We start from the raw sequence: 12,656 nt of genomic DNA, 5'->3' as shown, positions 1-12,656 counted from the left end.
TCACGCTGGTGGGGCAGTATCCCTCCGCAGTCCAAAGCTCACGAAGCGGCGCAGATCTGAAAATACCTCGCGCCGTTGTTCCGTGCCTCTTGAAGAAACGTCCGAACCTGTAGGCGGCCCGCTCAATGGAGGCGAAGCCAGGGAGCTCAGTATACCCTCCGCGGTGCTTGAACCACTACCTGATCCAGAAAGTAAAGAAGGGAGATTCACACGACTCCCCGGCGGGCTTGTCAGATTAGCGAGTGACTGCGCAGCTGGAGGGTCCATATCAAGTGAAGAAAGGAACGAGGAGCTCTCAAGTTCCGGCTTCGTGCTCGTGATAGTGACAAAGGAGTCAAGGAGATTATTTTGTGCGGCGCGCGGAGTTCCTTTGAGGTCAAGTACCTACAGATGAAAGTGAGAAATGAATAGAATCCTTGAGGTCTTTGTTATGTCCGGACCTTCTGAAAATTGGAAAATGATGCGTCACCGACGAGAAGAGTATAGTTTGTGATGAAACCTTCAGGTGGATCCTATGAGCGATGCGATGGACTTAGTGTGGAATCACAGACGCTGGCCGAGTGACGTACTTCTGGAGGGATGATGGCTTTCAATAAGGTCTCCAACCGCGTGGTGCTCTTTGAAACACTTCGGCCGAACCTAGAATTGCATCAGGTCAGCAAGGAGACTTGTAGTGGGCATTTCTGATCATCACATCGAAGTTGTAGATATCTCTCCAGGTAGCTTCAACAGGCATGTTCGGATCTCTTGCAAGTCTAGAAGGAGCTGACAATGGAGGTCAGTATCAGCTATCTTCACACTACGTTGTACTTCACCTGTTCAGCCCCAACATCCTTGAGTGGTCGGCTTTTTACAAGGGCATGGGTAAACCGCGCGAGGACTAGGCTACATGGAAGAATAGTATGGCATCAACATCATGTATGATTACCTCGTAGGAAGTCACGCTTACGCGGCCGCCTTGTCGTAAAAATTACGAAGGTATTTCTTTTGCTCGACCAGAGGATTGATGGCGCTAACAACCTGGTCGATGGATCTGACGAGGTCCCCCACATATTGTGATGGACCACTGACATTTGCAATAGACGTCCAGGCAGTTTTAGTCATGATCTCGAACGAGGGTTCAACGGCCGTCTCTAGCTCCCGCAACTGAACCAGGATAGCAGATGAGATAACACTATATTGCAATCATCAGTTTAGCGGCGAGTAGCAAGACGCGAATTTGTTATTTACCTAATGAAAAGATCTCTCTCTGACTGGAACGATACGTTCTCTTTCAATTCAACTGCAATTTTATCCTTGATTCGTTCTTCAAGCTTTTGCCGTGCTTATGAGGCTCAATCTTAGCTCAAGTAATGCAAGATGACGGACCTCTGATGCGGTAATTTGGCAATATTCTGCAGTATTAATCAGCAGGCATGCGGTTTTTAATTCGTGGATGTCATAACGAGTGTCCGAAGAACGTCGAGGTTGATATGCCGGCCTAAGAGTTTCATGCGGATCAGGTTTTATAGAACAGTGTAGCAAGAGCAATCTTCACGAACTTTTTCATACCTGCGAGAAGCACATCCTCTGATAGTCTAATCAGAGATTTGAGATAATAACAAAGGACGAGAACCCGAACCGGCAAAGATCCTCAGCCATTTCTTTTGCAAATTTGCGAGATCCAATAATGGCTTTCCCACGAAGAGCTTAGAGCATTGCTCAAGTATCTGACCATAGAAATAAAACAATTCGGTTGATGAAGGCAAAACGACGGCGGGAGACGCCGACTCCTCGTCGGTCGAACTTGGAACAGCCTCGAGCGATGCTCGTGATTTCTTGCCTCGGTGGGGAGCGAGCATATCAGAAAGTGCCCTACGAGAACTCTTGAAAACTATTTCCATAGATAGATTTTACACTTACCTATCCTGTGCATCGATGAATATGGACATATAAGGTTCGAACGCTGATGACAGAGAGTTGATCGGTCGTAAAGCAGCTGTCGTCGATAACTTGAGAACATCTTGAATCTGGACTCATAAGTCAGAAGGGATGGCAATATCAATTGGAGGTGACCTACGGGCGTTGCATACTTCTTGCTGACAAAGGCTTCAAAATCGAGTGCCTGTTGTAGTGACTGCATCAACATCGAAACTGTCAAGCCGTTGCCAGCTTTCTCGAGAAGCCGCGAAAGGTCTTCACTGTGTTAGTACCTTAGCTTCGAATCCCGTCGTAGAATAGTCTGATGGTTACCGAGTGAAGTCTATAAATTTGGCACACATGTGCTGTCCAACCTGCCACTCAGGTGGAAAGACCCGAGCACGTTCAGCGTCATGCGTTGCCAGTGTTCGTCTGAAGAAGGCAAATCGCCTCGTTAGATTATCAAGTTGACCCGCTTCGTCGGTCACGCGGAAAATGCGTCGATATTCTTTTAGCTCGATTGCACAATACCGTTCAACGAGATGAGCACGAAAATCGTCACCGATCACATCAACGACCAGGCACGCATTGGAGATTACGGAAGCTTTTATGGGGTTGGCCGGGTCCGGTAGGAAGCTACACAAGTCAGCACTTAAGCCAAGGGGGAAGCAGAAAGTTTGCATACAATGCATCGAAGTCGTGATCAAGCCTCGTGCGAAGTTCTCCCTGCAAGGTTTGTATCCGAGCCCATTGCAATGCAATCTGCGGTATCGAGAGGTAAGACTTGAACGGTGCGGAAAGCTCTTTAATGGCCTAGCATGGCTATTTCAGCCTCAGGCCAGACGGCGAAGGAGACCATAACTACGCACAGCTAATGTTTGTGAGGTTTCAACGTATTTTTTCTCCTTAATAAGCTCTTCTAGCTGACTCAACGCGTTTGCTGCACAATTATACCATGAGTATTGATAGGACGTCCAAAATACGAAAAGACATACCAAGCATCTGCAGCCTCTTTAACGTAGTCATGCTCATAGTGAGATTCTTCTTTGCAAGATCCAAAAGCTGGATATCCTTCGTTATGTTGCGTACAACCGCCTCCGACTCAGTGGCTTGTTCGCGGATGCGCGACATTTGACTCATAAGTTCCTTTTGATAAAGTTTGACATTAATGACTTTCAACCCATCGTATTCTACAGAGGTACATACGGAAATCATCTCTTGAATTAGTTGCATTTTTTGAGGGTCTTGATTCCTCTGCAATTCAGCATGAAGCGAGTCAATTTCAGCTTGAATAAGCTCGACATCCTGTGCCAGCCGAATCTGGACTGCTTCAAGTTGGGCCAATGATGCCTCTAAATAACTTATGAGTGACTTTCGTTATCACGGCGTTCCACAAAGCTAACCATCGGGGAAAAGTTCGTTCAACGACCTTACTGGGTTGAATTGAGATGATAACGTGTCAAGTGAATCAGAGTAAGGAGCGTTCTCGACATTCAGAATCCTTTCAATAGACAGAATAACTTCGTGTGGCAGGTCCATGTCGTCAGTATCATTCACCAGTCAGGTCGCGTTCATGCAGTGAACCTACTCTCGTTAATCGCGTCGCGTGCTTATTGATCACGTGATATTATAGACATTTGAAACAAACACAAACTCGCAAGCCTACCAATCAAATCTCAGATCAAACGAAACTTGAATTGCCCGACAATACCCGATGAAACTGGAATCATTAATAAACACACAATGACTCGCTGCTCTACAGCATCATCATTGCGTGCAGGTCTTGCCACTTTATCTTCTCATCTCCCATACATAAATAGCTCCGGTGAATTGTTTTGACAGAAAATGTCTCAAACAAGCCAGGAGATCATCATGAACAAACAACCAAGTGTCGAAAGAATTGAACTCGAACGAATTTCTTCGCATAAGCAACCAAGTACTGATCATGCTCACGTTGATATCAAAAACGCCGTGGAAGAGAACTTTGCAGGTCACATAGGACCATCTCAAGCTGATGCCGATGATCTGGAGCCGCCTGAACATGCTGTCGAGGATTCTACACCAACAAGACGATATCAAACCGTGTTACTCATTAGCGCGTTTCTCATGATTTTCCAGGTCATGGGCATTAACTCAATCTACGGTGTATTTCAGGTTAGTTGGTATTTAATGAAGAAGCAACTATAACTGCATGACCTACTTAATTTCTAGGAATTTTATACCTCACCAGAGACTAATATCGTAGACGCGCAAGGACAAGACGCGCTCGTGTCTCTGGTGGGTACGCTTGGGTACGGATTGACATGGGGAGGAGGGATTTTTGTCAATCCTCTAATTGTTAGAGTGAAGAATCTCAAGATTATCACTTTGACTGGAACGACCGTTATGTCCCTGGGATTGATCTTGGCCAGCTTTAGTACAAGGGTATATTTATCTGCGTCTCCATGTTCTGCCTTACTCATGACGAATTCTTAGCTCTGGCACCTATTCCTTACGCAGGCAATTATGTACGGTCTGGGAGCAACGTTTCTCTATTTCACTATTATGTCCCTTGCTCCGCAATTCTACGACAGAAACCGTGGTTTTGCAATGGGCTTCATTCTGTCAGGAATTGGAGTTGGTGGCCTGGTGCTTGCACCGACGATTCATGCGCTTATCCAGAGTGTCGGCATACGCTGGACATTGCGGATCCTTGGACTTTGGACATTCGTCATGATGGCCCCCGTGGCATGCGTCCCGCGCCATCCGCCTGGTTTTGAAGCAAGGCGGCGTGGTGGGCCAGGCGGCACGAGACTGAATGCTTCACTATTGAAGAGGGGGACGTTCGTTGCTCAGGTCTATAATACCAATGACTTACAGGCAATGGATCAAACTGATTTTATTTCCGCAATGTCAGTCTGTCGGATGTTTCCTACAGGCAGCAGGAAATATCGTCCCATTGTTTTATCTGACCACATTCTCCACCTCTGTGCTACAATACTCGGCATCAACAGGCTCGCTACTACTGGCATTGAATAATGCAGTCAATAGCGTGGCAAGAATTCTTATGGGCCTCCTTGCGGACCGCGTCGGTCGACAGAACACGCTTGTAATAAGCGTAAGTCAAATCTTTCGCCTCACAACATTATTCGCGATGAATATGTATTCATATTCTATGATAGGTACTCCTTTCTTCAATTTCAGTGCTTGCCTTGTGGTATAATGCCTCACAAGCGCGTTTCATTGCTTTCGTAGTCCTTTATGGCGTCCTCGCAGGTAAAGCTTAATCAAGTGAACAGACCTAAGACAACGTTGACCAAAATAAATCCGTAGGAGGATATAATGCTCTTCTTCCAACTACGATTTCAGAAGTGTACGGCATACAGAACTACAATGCTGTCAATGGGTCAATTTACTTCCTTCGTGGCCTTGGAGCAATTGTTGGTCCGCCGATCGCAGGTGCGATCCTCGGAAGCCATAGCCGTGGAACGGTTATCTCTTCAACTTCCGGAATTGGAAGCACTTCGCCTGCGTTAGCAGCCCTTGAAGAGAAATACAATGATCTTGTTATCTATACGGGCATGTTATTAGTTGGTGCAAGCTTCTGTGTTGCCTACGTGCGGTGGGGAGATGCAAAGGAGAAAGGAAAGTGGCAATGGAAGGCATAGAATAGATCTTGAAAGCGCATACACAATGTATTTGAAATATAAGGATGGATTATATTCGGGAAACAAGAATTATCGAGATTACTATCTGCCTGTCAGCTGTATTTCCAACCAGCGCAGGGGTGGATAGGTCACTGCAGCAAACACCGCAGCAAGCTTGGAGAATCACTATGGTTATGATAAATTCTTTGCATATGTGCATAAGTAACGTACCTCGAACCCTAGGTCCGCTCCAGCCGGTCCAATTTTGGCTGCAATAGGTCCTACATACCACTTTTCGGACATCTATCCAAGCATTAATTCTCAAGTAATGAGTGCTGTCGCATATATTGGCTCACCCCGACAATAGCTCCAAGCACACCACAACAACCTGCCATGACTCCAGCAACGCCTAACGGTAATCTTGTATTCATGCAATTTAGCTATACCATTGACGATAAGAAATTTTTACTTTCTTACTTGTTCCGGTCGTCGTACGCTTCCAAATCATATCCGCCCAATCTTCCCCCTTTCCTGCGGAAGATGAAGTGTTCTTCTGCCATGATCACAACAAAGAAGGCGATCCAATACGAAAGAATGGACAGGAAATTTGAGCTAGTGTTAGGAAGTTGAAGGAAGTGATTGCAATGAGACGCATAAGTTCTGAGTACCAACAAGGTCGGAATGAGCATGGGGTACAAACAGAATTTCAGCAAAGTGCTCTCGTCCTGCAACACTTGCAATAGTGTAAATCACAAAGGCGAGGAAAGTCCAGATGAAGCGAGGGACAAGCGCAAACGGACGACCAAGAGCTTGTGTGCAAAGCCCGATGGCGTAAGTGCCGGGGATATTGTTGGCTCTGTAAACGAGCAGAAGTGAGGGACGAGTGTGTTGGGCAAGCAGAAGGACAGCACGCCTACATTGCGGAAAGGGCAAGGAGTGTCAACAGAAATTTTCCGCCTCCCTTCCACGGGGAGAGTACTTGACTTAACAAGCCACCCGTTCCGCCATTCTCAAAGGCAGTAGAATACGCAGGGTCAGATATAGTCATCAAAACAGCTCCGAGGATTTCAACAAGGGTGGTTGGGATAAAGATACCAAAGAATGTTAGGACGAACACCTTGGTGCTCGAAATCGAGGCAGGAAGTTGACAATTAAAGTCTGCAGCAACTTGTGCCCACTTTGAAATCGTGCGGATTCAGCCAAAGAAATATCTTTCTTTGAGACGAGACCTACTTACACTGGATGAACCGTAAACAATACCACCAAAGCTCAGAATATCTGCAGCAAGTGACCTACCCTCATCCTCAGATGCTTTCTGCGAACTGACATCGAAACCAGCCTGAGCTCCAAGGCCCAGCAGCATGAGCATGATAACTGCTACGACTATCCATGCATACCGCTCGTAGAAATGTACAAGGTTGTATCCGACGAGGCACGGAATAAGACTGCCAACAGCAATAATGATAATAGCGACCGTAAGTGGGAGTGTACCAGGATTGATAGATGCGAGAGTTTGACCGCCCAGTATCAGGCACGTAGTTGCGAAGCCAAGTCTAGGTAGTTATTTTGTGTCCAACAAGGGTGGAAGAATTGATATTATAGACGAACATACTGTGTTAATCTGCAAAGTCAACACTTAGTTTAGCAACTGGAATAGATATCCGATACATACATATTAAGGATCGAATAGATTGTGCACCCGATGAGACTGGAGCTATATCTTGTAATGATCATTGTACGCATGCCTGTCTTCGGTCCGAGAGTGGCGACAAATGCACTCGCTGCTGCTCCCAGAGCCCCAAAACAGAGTATAGTAGCGACTGCATGTCTAACGGCTCCATGTCAGCTGTTCATAGATGTTCTATATTTCAAATGCTTACGGAAAAGTCAAGGTAAAGAGCCCTTGAGCAAGGGTGCCGACAGGAATTGCTGTCAAAGTCGTGTTAACTGACCTAAAAGAACTCAGTAAAATCATAGCATACACATACTAAAATAATGTTACAGTACATACCACCACATAAGGAGGCTTCGCACATCATTAGCCTCCAATTACCATTCGTGCGAATTGCTTAAGAAGAGACTCACTTGTTCCAAGTATTCTTCGGGTCTCGCTGGTCTTCCGGTACACGCTCGATACCTCTTGCTTCTACACCACTATCGAACAGCTTAGCGAACATCGGCCCCAAAGCACCATATTTTGACGCATAGAAGGTCTCCGGTGCGACCTCCTTATCACAGTCAACCTGCCGTTCAATGTCGACATCATATTTAATCTTGCTGTCGGTTTCGGGAGAACTGGTTGAGAATGCTTGAGAATCCGAAGAAGAGGCCATGGCGGTATTGAACTTAGAATCGTCCACCTGAGCCGGGTTAACCGCTGAAATTTGCTTTATCTATGTAGTTCTGTGCCTTTTGTCAAGAAGCCTTGCCTCGTGTGACATGGGTATTTTTAGGACGGAGTGGGAGAAAGTCCGGGCACAGACCTCATGGTCTGGATTGAACAATAATTATATAGGTCATAGTGCTCCGCGCGTAGCGTATACGCTTACGCGCATAAAATTTCCCACGTATACGCATACGCGCGTATAATTACGGGCGTAAACTGGGTCAGCAGGACCCATATACGATACGCTACTTCCGTATACAGCGTATACGGCGTATACGCTGTGCCAAATATAACAAGATACTTTACATTAAAATAGCTCATAAAAGTACACTATCATCTTTCAAAACAAATGCTTGATATTACTGAGCTAAGAAAATGTATTGTAGTGCTGTTTACACACAGAAATAAGACAGTTGAGTGTTGTGAGTTAATATCACGTGACAGCTCTAAACCTTCATGTGATGTACTGTAGTAACCATACTAACCATAGTACTCATACTAGTACTTTTTAAGTTAAACAAGGTTGTTATATAGTATTAAAATGATTTGGTATATAAATAAGTAAAGTAAATGAGGTTTAGAAACTCAAACTTAGTATTTAATTAGAGAATATGCTTAGTAATACCGTATACTCGTATACGGCGTATACGGAAATTTTTTACTTATGGTATACGCATACGCGCGTAAATATACGCCCGTATTTTCAGCTAAAATTTTCTCTTACGATACGGTGCGTAAGCGTATACGCTGCAGGCGTATCCGTAAATTACGCTACGGTGCGGAGCACTAATAGGTCAGTAACTACATAAAGTACTATCTGCCAGTCCACCGAATCTCAAGCCAACGCAATGGTACATAGGACACTGCAGCGAACGCCGCAGCAAGCTGAAAAGAGTGAAACATTAACGAATCGTTTTTCGCCGTGCACGACTAGCACGTCAGTACGCACCTCGAAACCGAGGTCACCTCCGAAAGGACCAAGTTTAGCCGCAATGGGTCCTATATACCAGACCTCTGCCATCTAGGGAATCGGCAGAACGCATAAGGAAGTTAAGAACACTATAAACGGATGAAGATATATAATAGTGTACGTACCCCAACTACAGCTCCAGCAACCCCACAGCAACCTGCTGTGATACCGGCGAGGCCAAGAGGAAGTCTTGCCAGAAGTTAAAAAGGCGATCCTGGTTGAATGCATTTGGTGCTCACCTTTTCCAGTCGTCATAAGAGTCAAGGTCGTACCCACCCAAGGGCCCGCCTTTCCTGCGAAAAATGAAATGTTCCTCTGCGACGATCACAATGAAGAATGCTGTCCAGTATGAGAGGATTGCGAGGAAGTTGGATCTGTCAAATTAAATCGCGAGACTGATAGTTAGTAATCAAGCTTCTTACAAAAGGCCAATGAGAATATGTACGTACAGGATTTCCGAGAAATGTTCGCGACCAGCAATGCCTGCAACGGTATAGATGACAAATGCAAGGAATGTCCAGAAGAAACGCGGGATGATCGCAAATGGTCGGCCTAGAGCTTGCATGGAGAGTCCAGCAGAATATGTATTCGGGATGTTATTTGCTCTGATATCACCCAACATCGTCAGATCTCGAGCGCATATAAGCACCAAACCGAGGACTTACATGACCGAAAGAGCCAAGATCGTCAATATGAATTTACCTCCTCCCTTCCAGGGAGAGAGGACTTGGCTTAATAGGCCTCCCGTCCCCCCATCCTCGAAGGCAGCAGGATACGCCGGGTCGGATATAGTCATCAGAGCGGCTCCGAGGATTTCAACAAAGGTAATCGGGATGAACAGGCCAAAGAAGGTAAGGACGAACACCTTCGTCCTCGAAATAGTCGCCGGGAGTCTGCAGTTATAGTCTGCGGCAACTGGTGCCCACTAGTTCGTGTGTAAGTATTAGTCTAAATTTAAAAAGACAGTGCAGCTGATTTGCTTACACCTGTAAATGATCCAAAGACGATCCCTCCGAAGCTTAAAATATCAGCAGCAAGGTCTTTCCCCTTATCTTCAGAAGCCTTCTGTGCGTTGATATCAAACCCGGCTTTCCCTCCCAAGCCATAGAGCATCAGCATGATAATTGTAATGACCATCCAAGCATAGCGTTCGTAAATGTGAACTAGTTCATACCCTACGAAACACGGAACAAGACTACACACAGCGACAATAATAATTCCGACGACAAGTGGGAGCGTTCCCGGATTGATCGATGCGAGAGTCTGGCCTCCTAGAATCACACATGTTGTCGAGAAACCGAGTCTGGCGAGATAAAGAAAGAGGCTCTGTCACGAGGGCAAAATTTAGTCGAATATGTCGACGTACTGCGTTAATCTAATAATGTAGATATTGATGAAACGGTAGATTGATAAGTAATCAAAAGTGTCACCTACATATTTAAAATCGAGTAGATGGTACAGCCGAGGTACCCGGAGCTATAACGTGTGATAATCATCGTGCGCAAACCTGTCTGCGGGCCAAGTGTGGATATGAACGCAGTCGCAACTGCTCCGAGAGCACCAAAGCAGAATATAGTTGCGATGGCATGTCTAGACCCTTGAAAGATTAGCATGCGCACTTGACTGTGCTTATCATGGAAACTCACGGTAAAGTTAGGGTAAAAGCATCTTGCGCTAATGTACCGACCGGGATAGTCGTTAATACGGTATTTACAGACCTGTACAGCTCATGTCAGTTCCTGAAGAAGACTGCGAGGAGACAAGTATGGGAGCTTACCACCACATAAGAAGACTTCACGAAGTCTGTCAGCTGTTTTTTACACATTCGATTACTCGATGCACTCACTTATTCCAGGTATTCTTCGGATCTCGCTTATCTTCCGGCACTCGCTCAACGCCCCTAGCCTCAACACCACTTGCGAACATCCTAGAGAGTATAGGACCTAGAGCTCCATACTTAGAGACATAGAATGTTTCCGGAGCTTCTTCCTTGACGCCAACAACATGATGATTGACAGTGCCGCCGTACTTCTCTTTATCATCATGATCTGGGGAAGATGTCGAGGCTGATTGGGAGGCCATGGCGGTACCGGGCAGAGGAGAGCCAGATGAAGATTATGTGCATCCATACTGGATTTGTAAGTTTTCGAAGCTGGCGCCGCATCACTCTCGGATGCGGATAACTGTGTGGTAATCTAATTATTTTTAGGCGAGGTTCTGATGAATCTAATCATCGGCTATGATACTTTGCCGTTTCAGCGCTGTAACACTGGCCTGGATGCTCAGCACCTGAAGTAATTTTTTACTTCCACGCCTGACGAGAGGTAAGAATAGGTATGCATATCCAGGGATTTCTAGTTTTCTTTAAGTTTGTTGTGTGACTGTGTTGGACGTTTATTCTGGGTACCATGGCTGTCCGGCTAGTTGATCCATCATTTTGTGCGAATAAATGGAATTTTGGAAAGGATCATCATGTAACCACGTAAAAGATAAGCAGTTTGGACAGATGCTTACCGCTGTCTCAACACCTAACAGCAGATATTGATGCTGGGAATGGATACGAGACGAGTGTGTAACAGAGTAGCCCAACGCCATTATTTGAAGTTAAGGCGCATTATGCAATTTTTTTTAATTGCACATCGTTCGCGAGACTTAGGTATTATGGCCCATGAATAGTACACTTTTTTCGACGCAGAGACGGTTCACATTGTAAAGCAAGGAGATTTCTTCTCTTGAGGGATGGCTCGGTCGATGCCATTCTCGGCGATCGACGCGGCCAATCAGTTTGAGCGTGTTCGTCCACTCGTCGTCCTCACCATCGTTCACTAATGTCTGCGTTGCGGGCCATTTCTCGCCCGGCACGCTCCTTACCTTCCTTCACGCGGCAGCGCCGCCTTGCATCGACGACGTCTGCTCATGACCCGCATCATCATGCCGAGGAGCATGACCCAAACGTGTATCAGAAAGAACGTACGTCTTGTCAGCTCGATAATCGTGGTATCAACGCGTAACGCTCATGCTACCTCTATTGGGGTTCGTTTACAATAGACTTCTTCACTCCTTTTTGGAGGAGAACAGCCCTAATTACACTGGGCTGCATTGCCTACGCGAAGTTTGCCCCGGAGGATTTCAAAGCCGGCAAGACGACAGCTGATGGCGAGTACGAGCCGCCTTGGTTAACACGTGTGCTTGCGCACTACGCACCATCTGTCAAAGAATGGGTGAAGACAAACGAGCGACATCTTGCGCAGACGGAAGAAAGGGCGCAGAATACACTTGTTGTGCAGAGTGCGAAATTACCTCCAAAGGCTACACGTCAAATTGCATTGTTAGTGATTTTCTTTCCGTGACTTTAAGTGCACTGTCTAAGTGAAAGGATGCTGATATCTTCTTTGTTTTCTTCTTCTTGGACAGACAATTTGAACAGGTGTCGCCACACCGCGTTCCGGTGGGTGGAATGCCGGACATGAGCGACTTGGTGATCAAACCATGAAGCATTTGCGTGTTTTAGAGCCAAATATAATTTCATGAACTGGAAATACATTCGAACATCTCGTCTGTCTTGTTCTTATCGTAGTTGCGGCAAGGCTGAATGGGGAAGCGACGACATCGGGAATGAAAGTACAATGAAAAAGAAACGAATGGTTTGTCCTTGAGGCGTGGTCCATCCGTGCTCGCGGGATGGACTGGGCAGCAAGGCACGATGTAAAATGCGCTAGAAGGCAGAATGATGATATGAATGGATTGCTCAATTTGCTGGTCTAGTGTCATCTTT

At 46.0% G+C, this 12,656-nt stretch overlaps 5 protein-coding genes across 5 annotated transcripts; 2 read left to right on the top strand and 3 right to left on the bottom strand.

Moving 5' to 3' along the window:
- Positions 1-3,438, bottom strand: FOMMEDRAFT_108090 (uncharacterized protein; the record flags this gene model as incomplete). The annotated part of the gene is made up of 18 exons (XM_007266658.1): positions 1-384; positions 441-512; positions 570-639; positions 695-765; positions 816-885; positions 950-1,174; positions 1,231-1,313; positions 1,369-1,480; positions 1,542-1,569; positions 1,622-1,854; positions 1,903-2,009; positions 2,060-2,180; positions 2,233-2,535; positions 2,585-2,712; positions 2,769-2,839; positions 2,895-3,045; positions 3,106-3,251; positions 3,303-3,438. The coding sequence occupies 18 exons, from the start codon at positions 3,436-3,438 to the stop codon at positions 1-3; spliced, it is 2,511 nt and encodes an 836-aa protein (XP_007266720.1).
- A 582-nt stretch (positions 3,439-4,020) lies between these two features.
- On the top strand, positions 4,021-5,546 carry FOMMEDRAFT_85632 (monocarboxylate transporter; the record flags this gene model as incomplete). The annotated part of the gene is made up of 6 exons (XM_007266657.1): positions 4,021-4,053; positions 4,111-4,323; positions 4,375-4,734; positions 4,796-4,996; positions 5,061-5,154; positions 5,212-5,546. The coding sequence occupies 6 exons, from the start codon at positions 4,021-4,023 to the stop codon at positions 5,544-5,546; spliced, it is 1,236 nt and encodes a 411-aa protein (XP_007266719.1).
- An 81-nt stretch (positions 5,547-5,627) lies between these two features.
- FOMMEDRAFT_156365 (uncharacterized protein) lies at positions 5,628-7,858 on the bottom strand (the record flags this gene model as incomplete). Its single annotated transcript, XM_007266656.1, has 11 exons — positions 5,628-5,699; positions 5,757-5,828; positions 5,882-5,945; positions 6,003-6,137; positions 6,226-6,381; positions 6,443-6,702; positions 6,763-7,078; positions 7,138-7,146; positions 7,198-7,353; positions 7,406-7,477; positions 7,611-7,858. The coding sequence occupies 11 exons, from the start codon at positions 7,856-7,858 to the stop codon at positions 5,628-5,630; spliced, it is 1,560 nt and encodes a 519-aa protein (XP_007266718.1).
- A 616-nt stretch (positions 7,859-8,474) lies between these two features.
- FOMMEDRAFT_108086 (permease for cytosine/purines uracil thiamine allantoin) lies at positions 8,475-10,966 on the bottom strand (the record flags this gene model as incomplete). Its single annotated transcript, XM_007266655.1, has 12 exons — positions 8,475-8,796; positions 8,861-8,932; positions 9,007-9,070; positions 9,121-9,255; positions 9,331-9,486; positions 9,547-9,806; positions 9,866-10,184; positions 10,248-10,256; positions 10,316-10,471; positions 10,528-10,599; positions 10,659-10,673; positions 10,728-10,966. The coding sequence occupies 12 exons, from the start codon at positions 10,961-10,963 to the stop codon at positions 8,725-8,727; spliced, it is 1,566 nt and encodes a 521-aa protein (XP_007266717.1). The 3' UTR covers positions 8,475-8,724.
- A 743-nt stretch (positions 10,967-11,709) lies between these two features.
- Positions 11,710-12,478, top strand: FOMMEDRAFT_108083 (uncharacterized protein; the record flags this gene model as incomplete). The annotated part of the gene is made up of 3 exons (XM_007266654.1): positions 11,710-11,851; positions 11,930-12,209; positions 12,296-12,478. The coding sequence occupies 3 exons, from the start codon at positions 11,710-11,712 to the stop codon at positions 12,372-12,374; spliced, it is 501 nt and encodes a 166-aa protein (XP_007266716.1). The 3' UTR covers positions 12,375-12,478.
- Between the last annotated feature and the right edge of the window lie 178 nt (positions 12,479-12,656).

The sequence above is a fragment of the Fomitiporia mediterranea genome, assembly GCF_000271605.1.
Source record: "Fomitiporia mediterranea MF3/22 unplaced genomic scaffold FOMMEscaffold_6, whole genome shotgun sequence".
Classification (NCBI taxonomy): Eukaryota; Fungi; Basidiomycota; class Agaricomycetes; order Hymenochaetales; family Hymenochaetaceae; genus Fomitiporia; species Fomitiporia mediterranea.
This window is presented reverse-complemented; position numbering and strand designations above follow the sequence as displayed.